Raw genomic sequence first — 16,307 nt, forward strand, 5'->3', positions numbered from 1 at the left:
TTATCTTAGCTGCTATAGACTGAGAATGCTGGATGAATTTAGACACCGAGCTCTGTATATCCTTCTTTTCTGCATTAGATTCATCACTTGTGCAGTTTAAACCCACACCTTTTTATTTCTCTCCCGGAGCCCCAGGGTTCCACCTCCAGAGCTGCTGCTGATCCAGGATCTTCACCACGTCATCGGATCCAGATTTCTCTCCAGCAACTCCATGGACTCTCCCATACTCTTTTCTCTCACTGTATCCTCCATCACTCTTCTCTCCGTCCATCTGTTTCCCCTCCATTCTTCCTCACAGCCGGTCACAGCAGGAGGCCGTTAACAATGAGTCTGGTTCTACTTGAGGTTTCTGCCTTCTAAAAGGAATTTTTTCCTCGCCTACACCACGATGTGATTTACTCATTGTTGAATTGCTGGGATTTGTTTTTCTTTTCTCCACTCTAGTCTTACTTCAACTGTAAAGTGTCTTGAGATAACTTTGTTATGATAAGACACTTTTAATAAAATTGAATTGAATTGAATTGAAAAAGCGTCAAATGAAAATGCGGAAACAGCGCCTCACCATGGCGAAATCATTATTTAAATTTTTAATAACAGCAGTTATTTGTTCCACTTGGCACATGTCACATGATAACACATTAGAATTAAACCTTTCACTTTATTATATGGATTATTGTTACTTCGTTTTAGTTTGTGTTGTGAACATTAAAACTCCTCTGAGAAACAATAGTGATTCACATCACATCCAGAAGTGTGTAAATAAATGAATGATAGTTTCAAAATACATTTCAAAGTCCAAGGCCGAGAGACATCATGTTTATTTGAATGGTCTTGTCAAAGGAAAGTTATTACAAATAGCACAAAGAAGACATTTCACTTTTACAGGAGTAATAAACTTTATTTATTCCATTATTTCCACATCTATTTCTCTTCGGCTGTACTAGTATATTTTCCTAGATGTACTAGCATTCTTCTCTCTAGTAGCGCCACCTAGTGGAGGAACAGTTGCAAAGGCGAATCATATCGATGATGATGATGATGATGATGCTGATGATGATGATGATGATGATGATGCTTCAGGTTCTTTACTTCTTTCCAAATCCATTAGCACTGGAAGTCTGTTCACCCGCTGTCTCATCCCCACCTTGCCCCAATCGTTCGCCAAGAGTGTTGATTAAACAAATTGAAAGGCTGCAGCCCCGACCAGGTGAGCTGTGTATTCTACAAAAGACAAGACAGTGGTCAAGTCTAGTGATATACGATCAGAAGAAGAAGTATTTCTTTGTTGTTGATACGTGCTAACACTGAACACTCAAAACACATTTCCATCTGGCTGAGGAATGTCTTATATTTGTGTTGAGCTGAATGAATATATAGACACTTTTATTTTGAAATTAGGAATTATTGGTAAGATGTCATTGTTGCTGTTGGTTAATTTGGACTCTATCAGCATATGTTGAGATGAGAACATGTGATGAAGTGAATGTGAACATTTAAATAATTGTATAATTGTTCTCTGATTAAAAAAGGAAGGAGAAAAGGAGGGACTGCGGCAAAGTATTGGATTTCGTACTTACATTATATCCGGTACCCCGGAAAACAAACACCAAAATAATCAAATAGAGCCAAATAAGTGTCAAAGACTTCATGTATTTAGACTCACCCGTGTCTTGTGTCATTTGTACCATTTCTCTCGGTGATGTTGTGCAACAGCAAACTGAAAAAAGAAATAAATAAATAACAATAATAATAATAAAAATAGTATTTAGACTCACCCGTGTCTTGTGTCATTTGTACCATTTCTCTCGGTGATGTTGTGCAACAGCAAACTGAAAAAATAAATAAATAAATAACAATAATAATAATATATATATATATATATATATATATATATATATATATATATATATATATAGGTATATATGATTAATAATGGTTATATGATTAATCATATATACCTATATATATATATATATATATATATATATATATATATATATATATATATATATATATATATATAGGTATATATGATTAATAATGGTTCACAATCACACACTGACTTTGACTTTTAACACTTGAGACTGCATTTAATATGTTTTCAAAAAGAAATCAAGTTGTAAATATATTTTTTTAACCACGTCAAGCCACTTATGTCCTTTTATTATTGAACAGCAGGTGGCAGATACTAAGACGAAATATGGAGTTCCTGAAAATGTCATTTAAGTATGTTGGTCGGTTTTTCAGTTATTTTTGCCATCAGACAGAAGAAAGGAAGATGATCACAGTAGTAATACTACTAATCATGTCTTTTAAAATAAATCTAAATGCAATATTTAGTTTTTTATGTGTTTGAAAAGTGCAAAATAAGTGAACATATTTCAGAAACAATTATTTTGTTGTTTGAATTCGTTAATTTTTGTTAATTATTATAATTAATTACAGATTTTGTACATTTTATTTGGGGCTCCTTATTTTTGGCGGGAACTCTGACAATGAATACTGTTGCATCTTTCAGTATTTGGGGTTAAAGTTAACCTTTTAAAACACAAGGACTCCTTCAATATAATGTGTCAATATTAACTCTGCATCATATCATTTAAATTCTCTCTCACGTTCCCTGAGTTTCATGATTTCAACTCACCTGGTAGAGTTGAGTTCAGAGTCGTCTGGCAGCTGAGGAAACGTCACATTTGTGTCTCTGCAGGAAAAATAAAACACAATCTAACAAACGTCGACCTCAAAAATATCTTCTCCCGGGAAGACGTTCTCACCCGTGGGTCGGTGGCTCCAGAGGAAGAGCGGACACCGAAGCCACCAGAAGGACGAAGACGATGACGGACATGTTGGTTCAGGTCTGGGAGTGAGTGTTGAGGAGACGGACGGTCTCTCTTTATACTGCACGCTGAGGTCTCTGTCTCTGAGTTCCCGCTGTCGAGTCAAGATAAAAGTGTTGTTCTAGCATTGACCACACAAAATTAATCATTGATCCAAAACTGTTCAACCTTCGCATGTTCAGGCTTCTCATTGGACTCTTTGCAGTGTGACAAGGTCTTGTTTGTAGTCGTCAGCCAGTTAGATCCATGTTTTATGCTCAGTGTGTTAAAATAGCCTCACAACACTCCTTCTTTTCACTAGTGTAGGTTACATTTGTGCGTTAACATCCGACTCAGTTTGTACAAAACTCTCATTTCATTTAAATATTTACATTATAAAATGTACTTAAGCCCCGCCCACTGAAAACATTACATTTTTGGGGGCGATTAAGTCTTGTTTATTATGATCCCACCTTCTCTGATGTGATTGGTCAAACATCAAGGTTGGTCACCGTGCGACATCAATCCCAGAAATCTACACCTGCAAGGGACTCATTGTATAAACAATGCAGGGCGTTATTACTGATTGTTTCCTCCTCAAAGTCCACAACATGTCTTCTGGATTCTATTCCCACATGACTACTTAAAGAAGTGTTCCCCTTACTTAGCACTTTCATACTTGACATTATTAACTTGTCAATGACATCAGGCTATGTGCCTCAGATTTTTAAAGTTGCAGTAATCAAACCTCTGCTTAAAAAGCCCACTCTTGATCCAGAGGTTCTCACTAACTATAGAACGATCTCTAATCTTGTCTTCATTTCAAAGATTTTGGAGAAAGTGGTAACAAGTCGGCTCTGTGATTATCTCCAGGACAATGATCAATTCGAGGTGTTTCAGTCTGGTTTTATCTGCAGCTCGTGTCCTGACTAAGACTAAGAGGCGCGAACACATTTCCCCTGTGCTGTCTTCTTTACATTGGCTTCCTGTAGAACTTATAATACCATTTAAAATCCTTCTCCTAACCTATAAAGCCGTACATGGTCTAGCACCAACAAACATTAAAGATCTAATCCAAACTTATCAACCCTCTAGGACCTTACGATCCTTAAACTCAGATCTATTAGTTATACCACAAATCTCTAAATGTAGATTTGGAGCCAGGGCCTTCAGTTTTAAAGCCCCTCTACTGTGGAACCAACTACCGGCTTCAGTCCAGAGGGCAGACACCCTCTCTATGTTTAAAAACAATCTTCAAACCTTACTTTCCGATAAAGCCTATAACTAACCTAACTGTTTATCTTAGCTGCTATAACTAACTTAACTGTTTATCTTAGCTGCTATAGACTGAGAATGCTGGATGAATTTAGACACCGAGCTCTGTATATCCTTCTTTTCTGCATTAGATTCATCACTTGTGCAGTTTAAACCCACACCTTTTTATTTCTCTCCCGGAGCCCCAGGGTTCCACCTCCAGAGCTGCTGCTGATCCAGGATCTTCACCACGTCATCGGATCCAGATTTCTCTCCAGCAACTCCATGGACTCTCCCATACTCTTTTCTCTCACTGTATCCTCCATCACTCTTCTCTCCGTCCATCTGTTTCCCCTCCATTCTTCCTCACAGCCGGTCACAGCAGGAGGCCGTTAACAATGAGTCTGGTTCTACTTGAGGTTTCTGCCTTCTAAAAGGAATTTTTTCCTCGCCTACACCACGATGTGATTTACTCATTGTTGAATTGCTGGGATCTGTTTTTCTTTTCTCCACTCTAGTCTTACTTCAACTGTAAAGTGTCTTGAGATAACTTTGTTATGATAAGACACTTTTAATAAAATTGAATTGAATTGAAAAAGCGTCAAATGAAAATGCGGAAACAGCGCCTCACCCTGTCAAAATCATTATTTAAATGTTTAATAACAGCAGTGATTTGTTCCACTTGGCACATGTCACATGATAACACATTAGAATTAAACCTTTCACTTTATTATATGGATTATTGTTACTTCGTTTTAGTTTGTGTTGTGAACATTAAAACTCCTCTGAGAAACAATAGTGATTCACATCACATCCAGAGGTGTGTAAATAAATGAATGATAGTTTCAAAATACATTTCAAAGTCCAAGGCCGAGAGACATCATGTTTATTTGAATGGTCTTGTCAAAGGAAAGTTATTACAAATAGCACAAAGAAGACATTTCACTTTTACAGGAGTAATAAACTTTATTTATTCCATTATTTCCACATCTATTTCTCTTCGGCTGTACTAGTATATTTTCCTAGATGTACTAGCATTCTTCTCTCTAGTAGCGCCACCTAGTGGAGGAACAGTTGCAAAGGCGAATCATATCGATGATGATGATGATGATGATGCTGATGATGATGATGATGATGATGATGCTTCAGGTTCTTTACTTCTTTCCAAATCCATTAGCACTGGAAGTCTGTTCACCCGCTGTCTCATCCCCACCTTGCCCCAATCGTTCGCCAAGAGTGTTGACTAAACAAATTGAAAGGCTGCAGCCCCGACCAGGTGAGCTGTGTATTCTACAAAAGACAAGACAGTGGTCAAGTCTAGTGATATACGATCAGAAGAAGAAGTATTTCTTTGTTGTTGATACGTGCTAACACTGAACACTCAAAACACATTTCCATCTGGCTGAGGAATGTCTTATATTTGTGTTGAGCTGAATGAATATATAGACACTTTTATTTTGAAATTAGGAATTATTGGTAAGATGTCATTGTTGCTGTTGGTTAATTTGGACTCTATCAGCATATGTTGAGATGAGAACATGTGATGAAGTGAATGTGAACATTTAAATAATTGTATAATTGTTCTCTGATTAAAAAAGGAAGGAGAAAAGGAGGGACTGCGGCAAAGTATTGGATTTCGTACTTACATTATATCCGGTACCCCGGAAAACAAACACCAAAATAATCAAATAGAGCCAAATAAGTGTCAAAGACTTCATGTATTTAGACTCACCCATGTCTTGTGTCATTTGTACCATTTCTCTCGGTGATGTTGTGCAACAGCAAACTGAAAAAATAAATAAATAAATAACAATAATAATAATAAAAATAGTATTTAGACTCACCCGTGTCTTGTGTCATTTGTACCATTTCTCTCGGTGATGTTGTGCAACAGCAAACTGAAAAAATAAATAAATAAATAACAATAATAATAATAAAAATAGTATTTAGACTCACCCGTGTCTTGTGTCATTTGTACCATTTCTCTCGGTGATGTTGTGCAACAGCAAACTGAAAAAATAAATAAATAAATAACAATAATAATAATATATATATATATATATATATATATATATATATATATATATATATATATATAGGTATATATGATTAATAATGGTTATATGATTAATCATATATACCTATATATATATATATATATATATATATATATATATATATATATATATAGGTATATATGATTAATAATGGTTCACAATCACACACTGACTTTGACTTTTAACACTTGAGACTGCATTTAATATGTTTTCAAAAAGAAATCAAGTTGTAAATATATTTTTTTAACCACGTCAAGCCACTTATGTCCTTTTATTATTGAACAGCAGGTGGCAGATACTAAGACGAAATATGGAGTTCCTGAAAATGTCATTTAAGTATGTTGGTCGGTTTTTCAGTTATTTTTGCCATCAGACAGAAGAAAGGAAGATGATCACAGTAGTAATACTACTAATCATGTCTTTTAAAATAAATCTAAATGCAATATTTAGTTTTTTATGTGTTTGAAAAGTGCAAAATAAGTGAACATATTTCAGAAACAATTATTTTGTTGTTTGAATTCGTTAATTTTTGTTAATTATTATAATTAATTACAGATTTTGTACATTTTATTTGGGGCTCCTTATTTTTGGCGGGAACTCTGACAATGAATACTGTTGCATCTTTCAGTATTTGGGGTTAAAGTTAACCTTTTAAAACACAAGGACTCCTTCAATATAATGTGTCAATATTAACTCTGCATCATATCATTTAAATTCTCTCTCACGTTCCCTGAGTTTCATGATTTCAACTCACCTGGTAGAGTTGAGTTCAGAGTCGTCTGGCAGCTGAGGAAACGTCACATTTGTGTCTCTGCAGGAAAAATAAAACACAATCTAACAAACGTCGACCTCAAAAATATCTTCTCCCGGGAAGACGTTCTCACCCGTGGGTCGGTGGCTCCAGAGGAAGAGCGGACACCGAAGCCACCAGAAGGACGAAGACGATGACGGACATGTTGGTTCGGGTCTGGGAGTGAGTGTTGAGGAGACGGTCTCTCTTTATACCGCACGGTGAGGTCTCTGTCTCTGAGTTCCCGCTGTCGAGTCAAGATAAAAGTGTTGTTCTAGCATTGACCACACAAAATTAATCATTGATCCAAAACTGTTCAACCTTCGCATGTTCAGGCTTCTCATTGGACTCTTTGCAGTGTGACAAGGTCTTGTTTGTAGTCGTCAGCCAGTTAGATCCATGTTTTATGCTCAGTGTGTTAAAATAGCCTCACAACACTCCTTCTTTTCACTAGTGTAGGTTACATTTGTGCGTTAACAACCGACTCTGTTTGTACAAAACTCTCTTTTCATTTAAATATTTATATTATAAAATGTACTTAAGCCCCGCCCACTGAAAACATTACATTTTTGGGGGCGATTAAGTCTTGTTTATTATAATCCCGCCTTCTCTGATGTGATTGGTCAAGCATCAAGGTTGTTACGTCATAATGGACTCTGCCCTTGTAACCTCTTGTTCGCCAACATTTCAGACGGGGGGAGAACTATGTAAAGTAATAAGTTCAAAACGTGGTCGTGATGAGGGACTTACTCTATCCTGGAGAGGAACAACATTTGAAACATGCGAGTGAGTCAAGAGAGTTGGTTCTACGTCATTGGTGCTCCGCCCTCTAACGGCTTCGCTATTGGTTTACCCCGAGGCACCGCCTCGTCTCGGAGAAAGCTTAATAAACTCGCCACCCAGCAGGGGGCAGTCCACTTCCTATAAAGGCGGGAAGCACCCGCCGCACTTTCTCCTTTTTCAACTCAGCGAGAAAGCTCCTGACAGTGGAATGTATGATGGCGAATGAATATTGAAGTGAACCATGTGTGCACGAAGACTCCCTGAAGAGGAGACACACATGTCTGCTTCGTTTGCCTAGAGGCCCAAATCACACGTGATGATTATGTGGCCTTCCGAGCGCTTCCCACGGCTTTTGACAGTGATGGGAAGCGTTCGAGGCTTGTCGACCCACGCCGCCTCAGATCATGATTATGATCAACACAGGACTGCCATGTTGTTTAAGAAAACAACATGGCAGTCCTGTGCGCTGCACTCGACAAGCTCACGTTCCAACGTGTTGGGCCCTGATGAGTCGAGCTGAGTCGTCCATCGATCATGAACAGACGTCGACTAGGAGGACGACTGGCTCGCTGCATGGAGTCGACCATGAGGTATGCGAGAGCGATCAGGTAAGTATCTCTTGCAGGCCACAAGGCCCTCCTGCAGCGCACTCGACGGGTTCACTTGAGAGGTGTTAGTGTGCATGTGTTTCCGCCTGTGAGTGTGACGTATTCACAGGCGTCATTAGAGACTTTCGCCGCTAATGCTAAGCTAACATGCTCCGCCGTTCATAGACGGCGAGAGTTTCCTCTCAGAACACAGTTCGGAGGAGGTTTTAAACCCCTTCGTCCGGGTCATGCCGAGACTGTAATAACGGAGTCTGTCCACACGAATGAAGGGCAGACTCAACCATGTGCCTTGTTTCCAGATAAGCGAATGTCCACGAGACCGGCTTGATCAGCTGTGTTTACTTCACTTCCGTGTTGACATGCGCTGACGGGGTTTGACCGCCGATGAGCGTTCTCGAAAAAATCCCGGCGCCATGGATGACGTCACGTTTGGCGGAGAAACGTCATGGATGACGTCACGTTTGGCGGAGGAACGTCATGGATGACGTCACGTTCGGCGGAGAAACGCCATGGAACGGACGCACCATTGAGAGGAATGGCCCGGCAGGAGGTGGCGCAGCTCCGCCATCACCTACATGGGCGTGATGACGAAGCAAATGTCCACGAGACCGGCTTGATCAGCTGTGTTTACTTCACTTCCGTGTTGACATGCGCTTGACCGCCGATGAGCGTTGTCAAAAAAATCCCGGCGCCATGGATGACGTCACGTTTGGCGGAGAAACGTCATGGATGACGTCACGTTTGGCGTGATGACGAGGCGCGACGGGGATATGCGGAGACGGAGATCCCGTTCGTCGGCATCATCATCTGGTGCTGGGGGGAAGCGTCACCAGAGACCAGCAACCCCAGCAGCACCAACAACATCGGCAACAGCGGCGGCGTGCGACGAGTGAGCGTCGCCAATATCCGCAGCGCGAGCCGGGGAGCCAGCAGCCGCAGCAGAGTCGACGGCCGAGGGCTCCTCCCCCCTATTCATTCAAGGGAATGTGTCGGGAATATAGGGGCAGACTCCAACCACGTGTGTTTTGTTTACAGACGAGCAGAGGTCCGCGAGACCGGCTGAGTCAGCTGTGTTTACTTCCGCGTCAACCAGCGCTCGTGCCCGACAGAGCTTGACAGCTGAGGTGAGTGGAACTAGTCCAGACATGTCTATGTTGACCGGAGGTTGTTCCTTCCCCCACAGCGCTGTCTACAAGCACTGGCACCGTGGAGGACGTCACGTTTGGCGGCGGAGAAACGCCATGGAACTGACGCAACCTGGTGTTTTTACGCGCGAGTTTTCTCGCCGTCCTGAGACCAGGCGAGGGCGAAGAACTTCCGCCCCGTCTGGTCGATCAACTGGAGAGGTGCGTGGCGGTCGGATCTCACGAGTGACGAGCAGGTCTGGACCGCCAGCGGAGCTTGAGAATGTACGGGACCTGGTGAGTGATGCGGTGCCGCATCTATCGACCTGACCGACGCGTACTTTCACATTCCGATAGTCAAGAGACATCGAAAGTACTTGCGTTCGCCCTCGAGGGTCGGGTGTTTTCAATACACTCGACTCCCGTTAGGCTACTCTCTGGCACCCAGGACCTTCACCAAGTGTGTGGAAGCGGCAGTGGAGCCTTTGAGAGTGAGTGGGGTAAGGATCTTGACCTATTAGGACGACTGGTTGATCCTTGCCAGGTCAGAGGCAGGAAGTTGCGCTCACACACAGGTGTTGAGCCATATTGCCACCCTGGGGTTCACAGTGAACCTCAGCAAGAGCGCTCTGACTCCAGTTCAACAGTTAGTTTACCTGGGGGTACTGTTGAACTCGGAGGAGGGATACGCGCGCCTCCCGGACGTGCGTATCCAGGGGGGGCTGAGGTTAATACTAGTAGCACCAGACTCCCCGGGGCGCTCTGGTTCCCAGAGCTGGTGCGCATGGCGGTCGGGGCCCCGTGGGCCATCCCTTGGGGCCCCGCTCCCCTGTGTCGGGCAGGGGGGCCTCTGACAGCGCCCCCGGTGCTGGGCCGGCCTCTCAAGGTGTGTCTCCTGCACGGGACGAGCTGATCGGGACTTTGGACCCGGACGTTCTCCACACGCTGGAGAACGCACGGGCCCCGTCAACACGCAGGCTTATACCTCAAAGTGGGAGATTCTCCCGCTGGTGTTCAGACAGGTCCTTGGACCCCAGCTCTTGTTGGTCTCCGCTATCCTGTCCTTCCTGCAACATTTGCTGGACAACTGGCGGACTGTGGCGACACTGAGAGTGTTCGCATCAGCCATAGCGACGAGGCATGTCGGTTTTGAGGGTGCTTCGGTTCGACCCCCTTGGTGGCACGTTTCTTGCGGGGTGCCTGCAGGCTTCGACCTCCTGCAAGGCCTTCCAGCCCTCAGTGGGATCTCCAGTTGGTACTGGACTCTCTCACAGGCCCGACCTTCGAGCCTCTTGACCAAGTCCCACTCGGTATCTTGTCTTCAAGGTATCACTCCTTCTGGCACTAACAACCACGAAGAGAGCAAGTGAGCTTTGTGCCCCCTCCATTAGCCCTGAGTGTCTTTCCTTGGCGTCGAGGAGTCTTCGGTGTCTTTGCGTCCTAGCACAGCGTTCCGCCCAAAGATTCTGGCCATTATCCGGGCCTACCGAGCAACGGGTGGATCCGCTCCTAGCGGTCTGAGGGCACATTCCACCCGTGGTGTGGCAGCCTCAGTGGCTCTTTTGCGGGGTGTGGCAGCAGAGGATATCTGCTCAGCTGCTTCTTGGGCATCCACGTCTACCTTGCTAAGGCCTATCTCTTCGACGTGACGGCGGGATCAGTAGCTCATACGGTTTTGAGCGCTGCTGTGCCCCCCCTCGAGGCCCACGGCTCCAGTGGACTTGGATCCTGGGCCGGCGGGGCCCTAGCTTCAGGAGCGGCGTCCAGCTGGGGGTACATTTATCCCGTCAGGCTTCGCCTTTTTGGGTAAACCAATAGCGAAGCCGTTAGAGGGCGGAGCACCAATGACGTAGAACCCCTGAGTTATCTATCATAACCTCAGGTTCTACGAGTTGGTGCGAAGCCCTCTAACCTCGTCGCCCAGCGGCCGCCCTTCTCGCTGAGTTTTCAGTTGGAGAAAGTGCGGCGGGTGCTTCCCGCCTTTATAGGAAGTGGACTGCCCCCTGCTGGGTGGCGAGTTCATTAAGCTTTCTCAGAGACGAGGCGGTGCCTCGGGGTAAACCAATAGCGAAGCCGTTAGAGGGCTTCGCACCAACTCGTAGAACCTGAGGTTATGATAGATAACTCAGGGGGTTTCATGTTAGTTGCCACATATGATTTGCAGTATCCTTTGAATTCGTGTAAAATTCTGTGACCAATGAAAAGCTTGAAGAAAGAGGCTTGACCGGACGCCATCATTAATTTAACTTCAAACAGCACAGGAAGCGTCAAAATGAAAATGCGGAAACAGCGCCTCACCCTGTCGAAATCATTATTTAAATGTTTAATAACAGCAGTTATTTGTTTCACTTGTCACATGTCACGTGATAACACATTAGAATTAAACCTTTCACTTTATTATCTTGATTGTTACTTCATTTTAGCGTGTTTTGGGTACTTTTGTCTGTGCACTTTAGTTCAAATAAATTGAGAAATAAAACTTTAATTCCATATAAATAAGGTCTACGTGTGTGTTTTAATGACCAATGAAAGCCGTTTGCCAGTTTTACATTCTCTCTGAGGTTGACGTCTTTGTCTTCTCACGGATAAGTCAATATGTTTGCACAGTGAAGAAGAATGGTTCAATTGTGTGACGATCCAAAAGTGACTCCACTCTGTCTGGATGTACCTGTGACAAGATAACATGATCACATGACGCATACAGTCGCACTCTTGAGAGAGAAAAGACAACAATGACAATAAACTTCTTTTTTTTAATTTGACTGAATAAGTTACAACATCTGAGTGGATTACAAACAATATTAGTTTTCTACACAAGACAATGAGTCACTTCATATTTTAATCTTCACGCGGTCACTCCAAAAACACGGAAGTATCACATGACGAGGAATGAATGAGTTCACTTGAGCACGTTCAGCCTTTTCACAACAAACATTTTGGGGAACACACACTTGTCAAGCGTGTGTCTGTGCGTGGGGGGGGGATTATCGGAAGTCCTCGGCGGAGAACATGCCCTTGGCCCGCCTCAGGATGGAGTCCTTGGACGCGTCATACGGGTGTTCTTTGGAGGGGATCTCCAGCACGGCTGGGATGGACTGCATGTGGGCGTCGATGGCGTGACGGATCATCTCGGCGATGAACTGGTTGATGAGGATGATGCCGATGTCACTGCGGGCCAGAAAGCTCCTGGAAAAAAAAAAAAAAGGTTGAAATCTTTACATTTGAGGATTTTAAGATAAAAATTCACAATAATCCAATAGAGTTTGGTTTCTTAGTTTTTTTCTTTGAGTTGTGTATAGTAAGTAAGTAAGTAAGTTAGTAAGTAAAACATTTTTTATAGCACTTTTCCAGACCAGGGTCACAAAGCGCTTAAACAATCAAAACAATATTCAATAAAGTATATACTTTAAACGTCAAGATAAAACTGAGAACACAACAGGAGTTCCAGAAAATCAAGAAAAGCATGAACAAATAAAAACGACATAAGATGTTTCTTAAATGAGTCAGTACCACCCCTATGAATATGTTATGAATAAGTGAATATTGTTATATTTAACGCAACACGAAAGATGAAAACAGCTAAAGCCAAGATCTAAAATATATTGTAAAATAGTGAACCAGCTATAAAATAACTTGCCAAACACTAAAATGTATTTAACTCACACGAGAGGAAATGGATGACGTTTATTTTTTTAAATATCTGTTACAAAACGTAAACTAAACAACAGCAGTCACATCGAATATAAATCCGATTTTTATTTCAAGTTTATTTCCTTCATTATATCAACCAGGACATGGATCAAATTGTTTGTGTTCATTCGATGGCGTTGGTTTCAAATACAATTGGGATCCATCGATAGAGAGTTTATTTAAAAAATATATTGTTAACTACAGTTATTCTTACAAACGTGTTATTACACATCTTTGGTCGTAGGAGAAGCAGAAGCTTACTTGAAGGTCTCCTCGATCTCCGTGATGCTGGTGTCCTTCTCCACCACCAGGAAATTGGGCTTTCGGTTCTTGTTCAGTTCGCCGATCCCGCCGAGCAGGAACCCGGTGCACGTGTCCTCGTCGCCGATGACGGCGATCACTTTTCCGCGTCCAGCCATCGCAGAGCCTCGTGGAAGAAGGTTTGTTTTTTAACGGTTAAAAGGAGCAGAAGATGGAACGTCACTGAAGGATGTCCGCAGATCAGGTCATGTGAGACGTCAGCTGACCGACACTTCCTGTTTTACCAAAACCAATAGAATGACAGCGCCACCTGTTGGCTGGAATAAAACGCCTTTTGTTGAAAACGTATATAAATTAAGAATACATTACATGGCGCATGACTGTTACCACCATTAAAAAAAATGTCTTGGTTAGAGAAAAGTGAAATTCATTATTGACGATTCCAACTAGTTTGATATTAGATTTCCGACAGCCCCTGAACGCACCGTCAGCAGTCACGTGAAAGTCCACCCATCAAGGCGGAAGTGCTGCCGGGCTTCCTGGGAGAATAATAACAACACAGAGAAGAATGGTGGGTCCATCATTGTTGTCCAACTACCTGTGACGAGTGTGTTTAATCCCAGAAGGCTTTACGTCAACGTGTTTCTTGATTTATAGACGACGGCGGCTCTGACTGCGGGTCTGGAGCGGATCCCGGACCAGCTCGGGTACCTGGTCATCAGCGAGGACGGAGTTCTGGCCGTGAGTGCCTCTGAAACTACTACACAACTCATGACACTTTAACTCCTAATATGTTGATGATTTATCCTTTATTTAAGTGTGTGTTTTAGAAGTCGAACTTGTGTTTTTAAATTCTAAATTCGAGTGACGTTAGAGTCTAAACAAACTCTTTATATCACTATGAAGTAAATAGATCTGGATTCAAAAGTTATTAAGTCAATTAAACGTTTTTAATATGTGTCAATAAGTAAAATAAGTTTGCACATATTGTCAAGAATCTGGCAATACAGTATGTTGTTTTGTACGAATATATATTCGTAGTATTGTTCGAGTACTTGACACTAACGTTGCAGAATGTACAGACCACATGACTCTTGACAAAGTCCTAACGGCTTTCATTGTTTTTGCAAACAAAATATGTCCCAACATCAGCTGTATCCTCTCATCCTCAGACATCGCCTGCATTATGCTGTTCCTTTTTCACCCAGAATTCAATGTGGGTTGCCATCTAGCTGCCGGAGGTTTAGTTGCAGCACAAAAATGAACAGAGGTTACAAGGGCAGACATTTGATTGTATTTATGCGACCCTGATGTAGGGTGAATGAGTGGAATTGATCCGCTTAAAACATCAACAACAAATATGACATTGACAGCCAACAATTTTATTTTGTATTTATTGGTGAATATACAACTTCCCTCTTTCTTTTCTCTGTCCTTTTTTGTCACAATAGTTTAAGTGAATATCGAGATCCTATTTTTGAAAATCCTAACCGCTTTCATTGGTTTTGCAACCAAAATATGTCCCAACACCAGCTGTATCCTCTCATCCTCAGACATTGCCTGCATTATACTGTTCCTTTTTGCACCCAGAATTCAATGTGGGTTGCCATCTACCTGCCGGAGGTTTAGTTACAGCACAAAAATGAACAAACACTGTGAATATTTGCATGTTGTTTGAAAAATAAATAATGGATACAGTACTGTTGAATATCAATACACTTTTTCGAAAAAAAACGTTGCAATATTTAAGTGTATTTAGGTTTTCTTAACCTTACAGCACATGGACAGTTGTATGTAAACTTTAAAAAATACTTGTTTTGAATCTAGGACAGACATTTGATTGTATTTATGTGACCCTGATGTCGGGTGAATGACTGGAATTGATCCGCTTAAAACATCAACAACAAATATGACACTGACAGCCAACAATTTTATTTTGTATTTATTTGTGAATATACAACTTCGGTCCTTCTTTTCTCTGTCCTTTTTTGTCACAATAGTTTGAGTGAATATCGAGATCCTATTTTTCGGAAAACGGTGTTTTTAACTGTATGAATGGCCAGCCGCTCTACAAATAAAGCTTTTAATACACAGTTGGCATAGTTAGGTTTGTTTTGTGTTTTCATTGTATAAAATGTAATATAATAATTGTGTAACAATGAAATTAATTTTTACACAATGCGAACCTAGCACTGACCCTTGTGGGACCCCAGAATGAACTAGAAATATAAATGACATGATGTTGTACTTGCAGTCAGCCGGTGAGTTGGAGAACGATGAGAGTACGGCAGGAGTGTTGATGCAGATGGTCAGAACAGCCAGTCGCCTCAGGTTATCTGAATGCCCGGAGCCGCCTTTTAAAAGGATGTCAGGTCTGTACCCCACACACACACACACACACGTTCCTCTCCATTCTCAATCCTCCACTTCCATATTCCTGCTTCGCTCCTCAGTGATCCTGGAGGACTTCGTCTACACGGTGACGGTCTCCGGACAGAAGGTCTTTGTGGTCAAACGTCAGAACAACCAGCGAGAGCCAGTCAGTGTTTAACTGCGGTGGAGAGGCTTCCATGTGCAGTAGCTTTGTGTTTGTAAGTTAATAAAATGTTTTCAGAATGAATCTCTTCTTAATTTAATCAACATTAAAGTGCGGTCTTGGGGGGGCCACATGGAAACTAAGAGTACAAATGAACATAAACATCTACCATTAACTGCTTTGAGTTCCTACAAGTTTTGAGAAACTATTCACTTGCAGTGACAGGCTCCCATTACTCAATGCACTATGGAGAAGAAACAAAAAAAAGTTTTTGAATTCATGATGTGCTTAAAGTAGTTGGTTCCTGAAAAAGTTCCAAGGACTGAACTAATTAAAGTACAGCAGAAACGTGTCTGGATCAGATCACTGATGCAAGTAAGAGTCTTGA

At 42.0% G+C, this 16,307-nt stretch overlaps 4 protein-coding genes across 6 annotated transcripts; 1 reads left to right on the forward strand and 3 right to left on the reverse strand.

The window, feature by feature from the left end:
* Window positions 1–794: 794 nt before the first annotated feature.
* Window positions 795–2,896, reverse strand: LOC148083741 (uncharacterized). Its single transcript, XM_087786882.1, has 5 exons — window positions 2,775–2,896; window positions 2,645–2,701; window positions 1,776–1,829; window positions 1,664–1,717; window positions 795–1,221 (listed from the first exon to the last, which is right to left on the reverse strand). The coding sequence occupies exons 1-5, from the start codon at window positions 2,843–2,845 to the stop codon at window positions 1,086–1,088; spliced, it is 372 nt and encodes a 123-aa protein (XP_087643008.1). The 5' UTR covers window positions 2,846–2,896; the 3' UTR covers window positions 795–1,085.
* Window positions 2,897–4,933: 2,037 nt separating this feature from the next.
* On the reverse strand, window positions 4,934–7,113 carry LOC148083742 (uncharacterized). Of its 3 annotated transcripts, XM_087786875.1 has the most exons (6): window positions 7,012–7,113; window positions 6,882–6,938; window positions 6,027–6,080; window positions 5,915–5,968; window positions 5,803–5,856; window positions 4,934–5,360 (listed from the first exon to the last, which is right to left on the reverse strand). In XM_087786875.1, exons 1-6 carry the CDS (start codon window positions 7,080–7,082, stop codon window positions 5,225–5,227), a joined length of 426 nt encoding a protein of 141 aa, XP_087643001.1. In that variant the 5' UTR covers window positions 7,083–7,113; the 3' UTR covers window positions 4,934–5,224. The 3 variants fall into 3 exon arrangements, with proteins under 3 accessions (XP_087643001.1, XP_087643002.1, XP_087643003.1); XM_087786876.1 differs by lacking the exon at window positions 5,803–5,856; XM_087786877.1 differs by lacking the exons at window positions 5,803–5,856; window positions 5,915–5,968; window positions 6,027–6,080.
* Window positions 7,114–12,165: 5,052 nt separating this feature from the next.
* Window positions 12,166–13,625, reverse strand: atp6v1f (ATPase H+ transporting V1 subunit F). The gene is made up of 2 exons (XM_087786883.1): window positions 13,384–13,625; window positions 12,166–12,618 (listed from the first exon to the last, which is right to left on the reverse strand). Exons 1-2 carry the CDS (start codon window positions 13,539–13,541, stop codon window positions 12,417–12,419), a joined length of 360 nt encoding a protein of 119 aa, XP_087643009.1. The 5' UTR covers window positions 13,542–13,625; the 3' UTR covers window positions 12,166–12,416.
* A 215-nt stretch (window positions 13,626–13,840) lies between these two features.
* Window positions 13,841–16,003, forward strand: lamtor4 (late endosomal/lysosomal adaptor, MAPK and MTOR activator 4). The gene is made up of 4 exons (XM_087786884.1): window positions 13,841–13,954; window positions 14,041–14,124; window positions 15,638–15,755; window positions 15,837–16,003. Exons 1-4 carry the CDS (start codon window positions 13,952–13,954, stop codon window positions 15,932–15,934), a joined length of 303 nt encoding a protein of 100 aa, XP_087643010.1. The 5' UTR covers window positions 13,841–13,951; the 3' UTR covers window positions 15,935–16,003.
* Window positions 16,004–16,307: the final 304 nt, after the last annotated feature.

This window comes from Callionymus lyra, chromosome 3, assembly GCF_982586985.1.
Source record: "Callionymus lyra chromosome 3, fCalLyr1.hap1.1, whole genome shotgun sequence".
NCBI lineage: Eukaryota > Metazoa > Chordata > Actinopteri > Syngnathiformes > Callionymidae > Callionymus > Callionymus lyra.

Excerpts from the sequence above, each read along its gene's own strand:
- LOC148083741 (XM_087786882.1), bottom strand. The coding sequence starts at position 2,845 with ATGTCCGTCATCGTCTTCGTCCTTCTGGTGGCTTCGGTGTCCGCTCTT. Across the intron at positions 2,702-2,774 it reads CTGGAGCCACCGACCCACGG|AGACACAAATGTGACGTTTC; the intron begins GTGAGAACGTCT and ends TTTTTCCTGCAG. Across the intron at positions 1,222-1,663 it reads ACAAATGACACAAGACACGG|AATACACAGCTCACCTGGTC; the intron begins GTGAGTCTAAAT and ends TGTCTTTTGTAG.
- LOC148083742 (XM_087786875.1), bottom strand. The coding sequence starts at position 7,082 with ATGTCCGTCATCGTCTTCGTCCTTCTGGTGGCTTCGGTGTCCGCTCTT. Across the intron at positions 6,081-6,881 it reads TCTGAACTCAACTCTACCAG|TTTGCTGTTGCACAACATCA; the intron begins GTGAGTTGAAAT and ends TTATTTTTTCAG. Across the intron at positions 5,361-5,802 it reads ACAAATGACACAAGACATGG|AATACACAGCTCACCTGGTC; the intron begins GTGAGTCTAAAT and ends TGTCTTTTGTAG.
- atp6v1f (XM_087786883.1), bottom strand. The coding sequence starts at position 13,541 with ATGGCTGGACGCGGAAAAGTGATCGCCGTCATCGGCGACGAGGACACG. Across the intron at positions 12,619-13,383 it reads GAGATCGAGGAGACCTTCAA|GAGCTTTCTGGCCCGCAGTG; the intron begins GTAAGCTTCTGC and ends TTTTTTTTCCAG.
- lamtor4 (XM_087786884.1), top strand. Across the intron at positions 14,125-15,637 it reads GCGAGGACGGAGTTCTGGCC|TCAGCCGGTGAGTTGGAGAA; the intron begins GTGAGTGCCTCT and ends TTGTACTTGCAG. Across the intron at positions 15,756-15,836 it reads GCCTTTTAAAAGGATGTCAG|TGATCCTGGAGGACTTCGTC; the intron begins GTCTGTACCCCA and ends TTCGCTCCTCAG.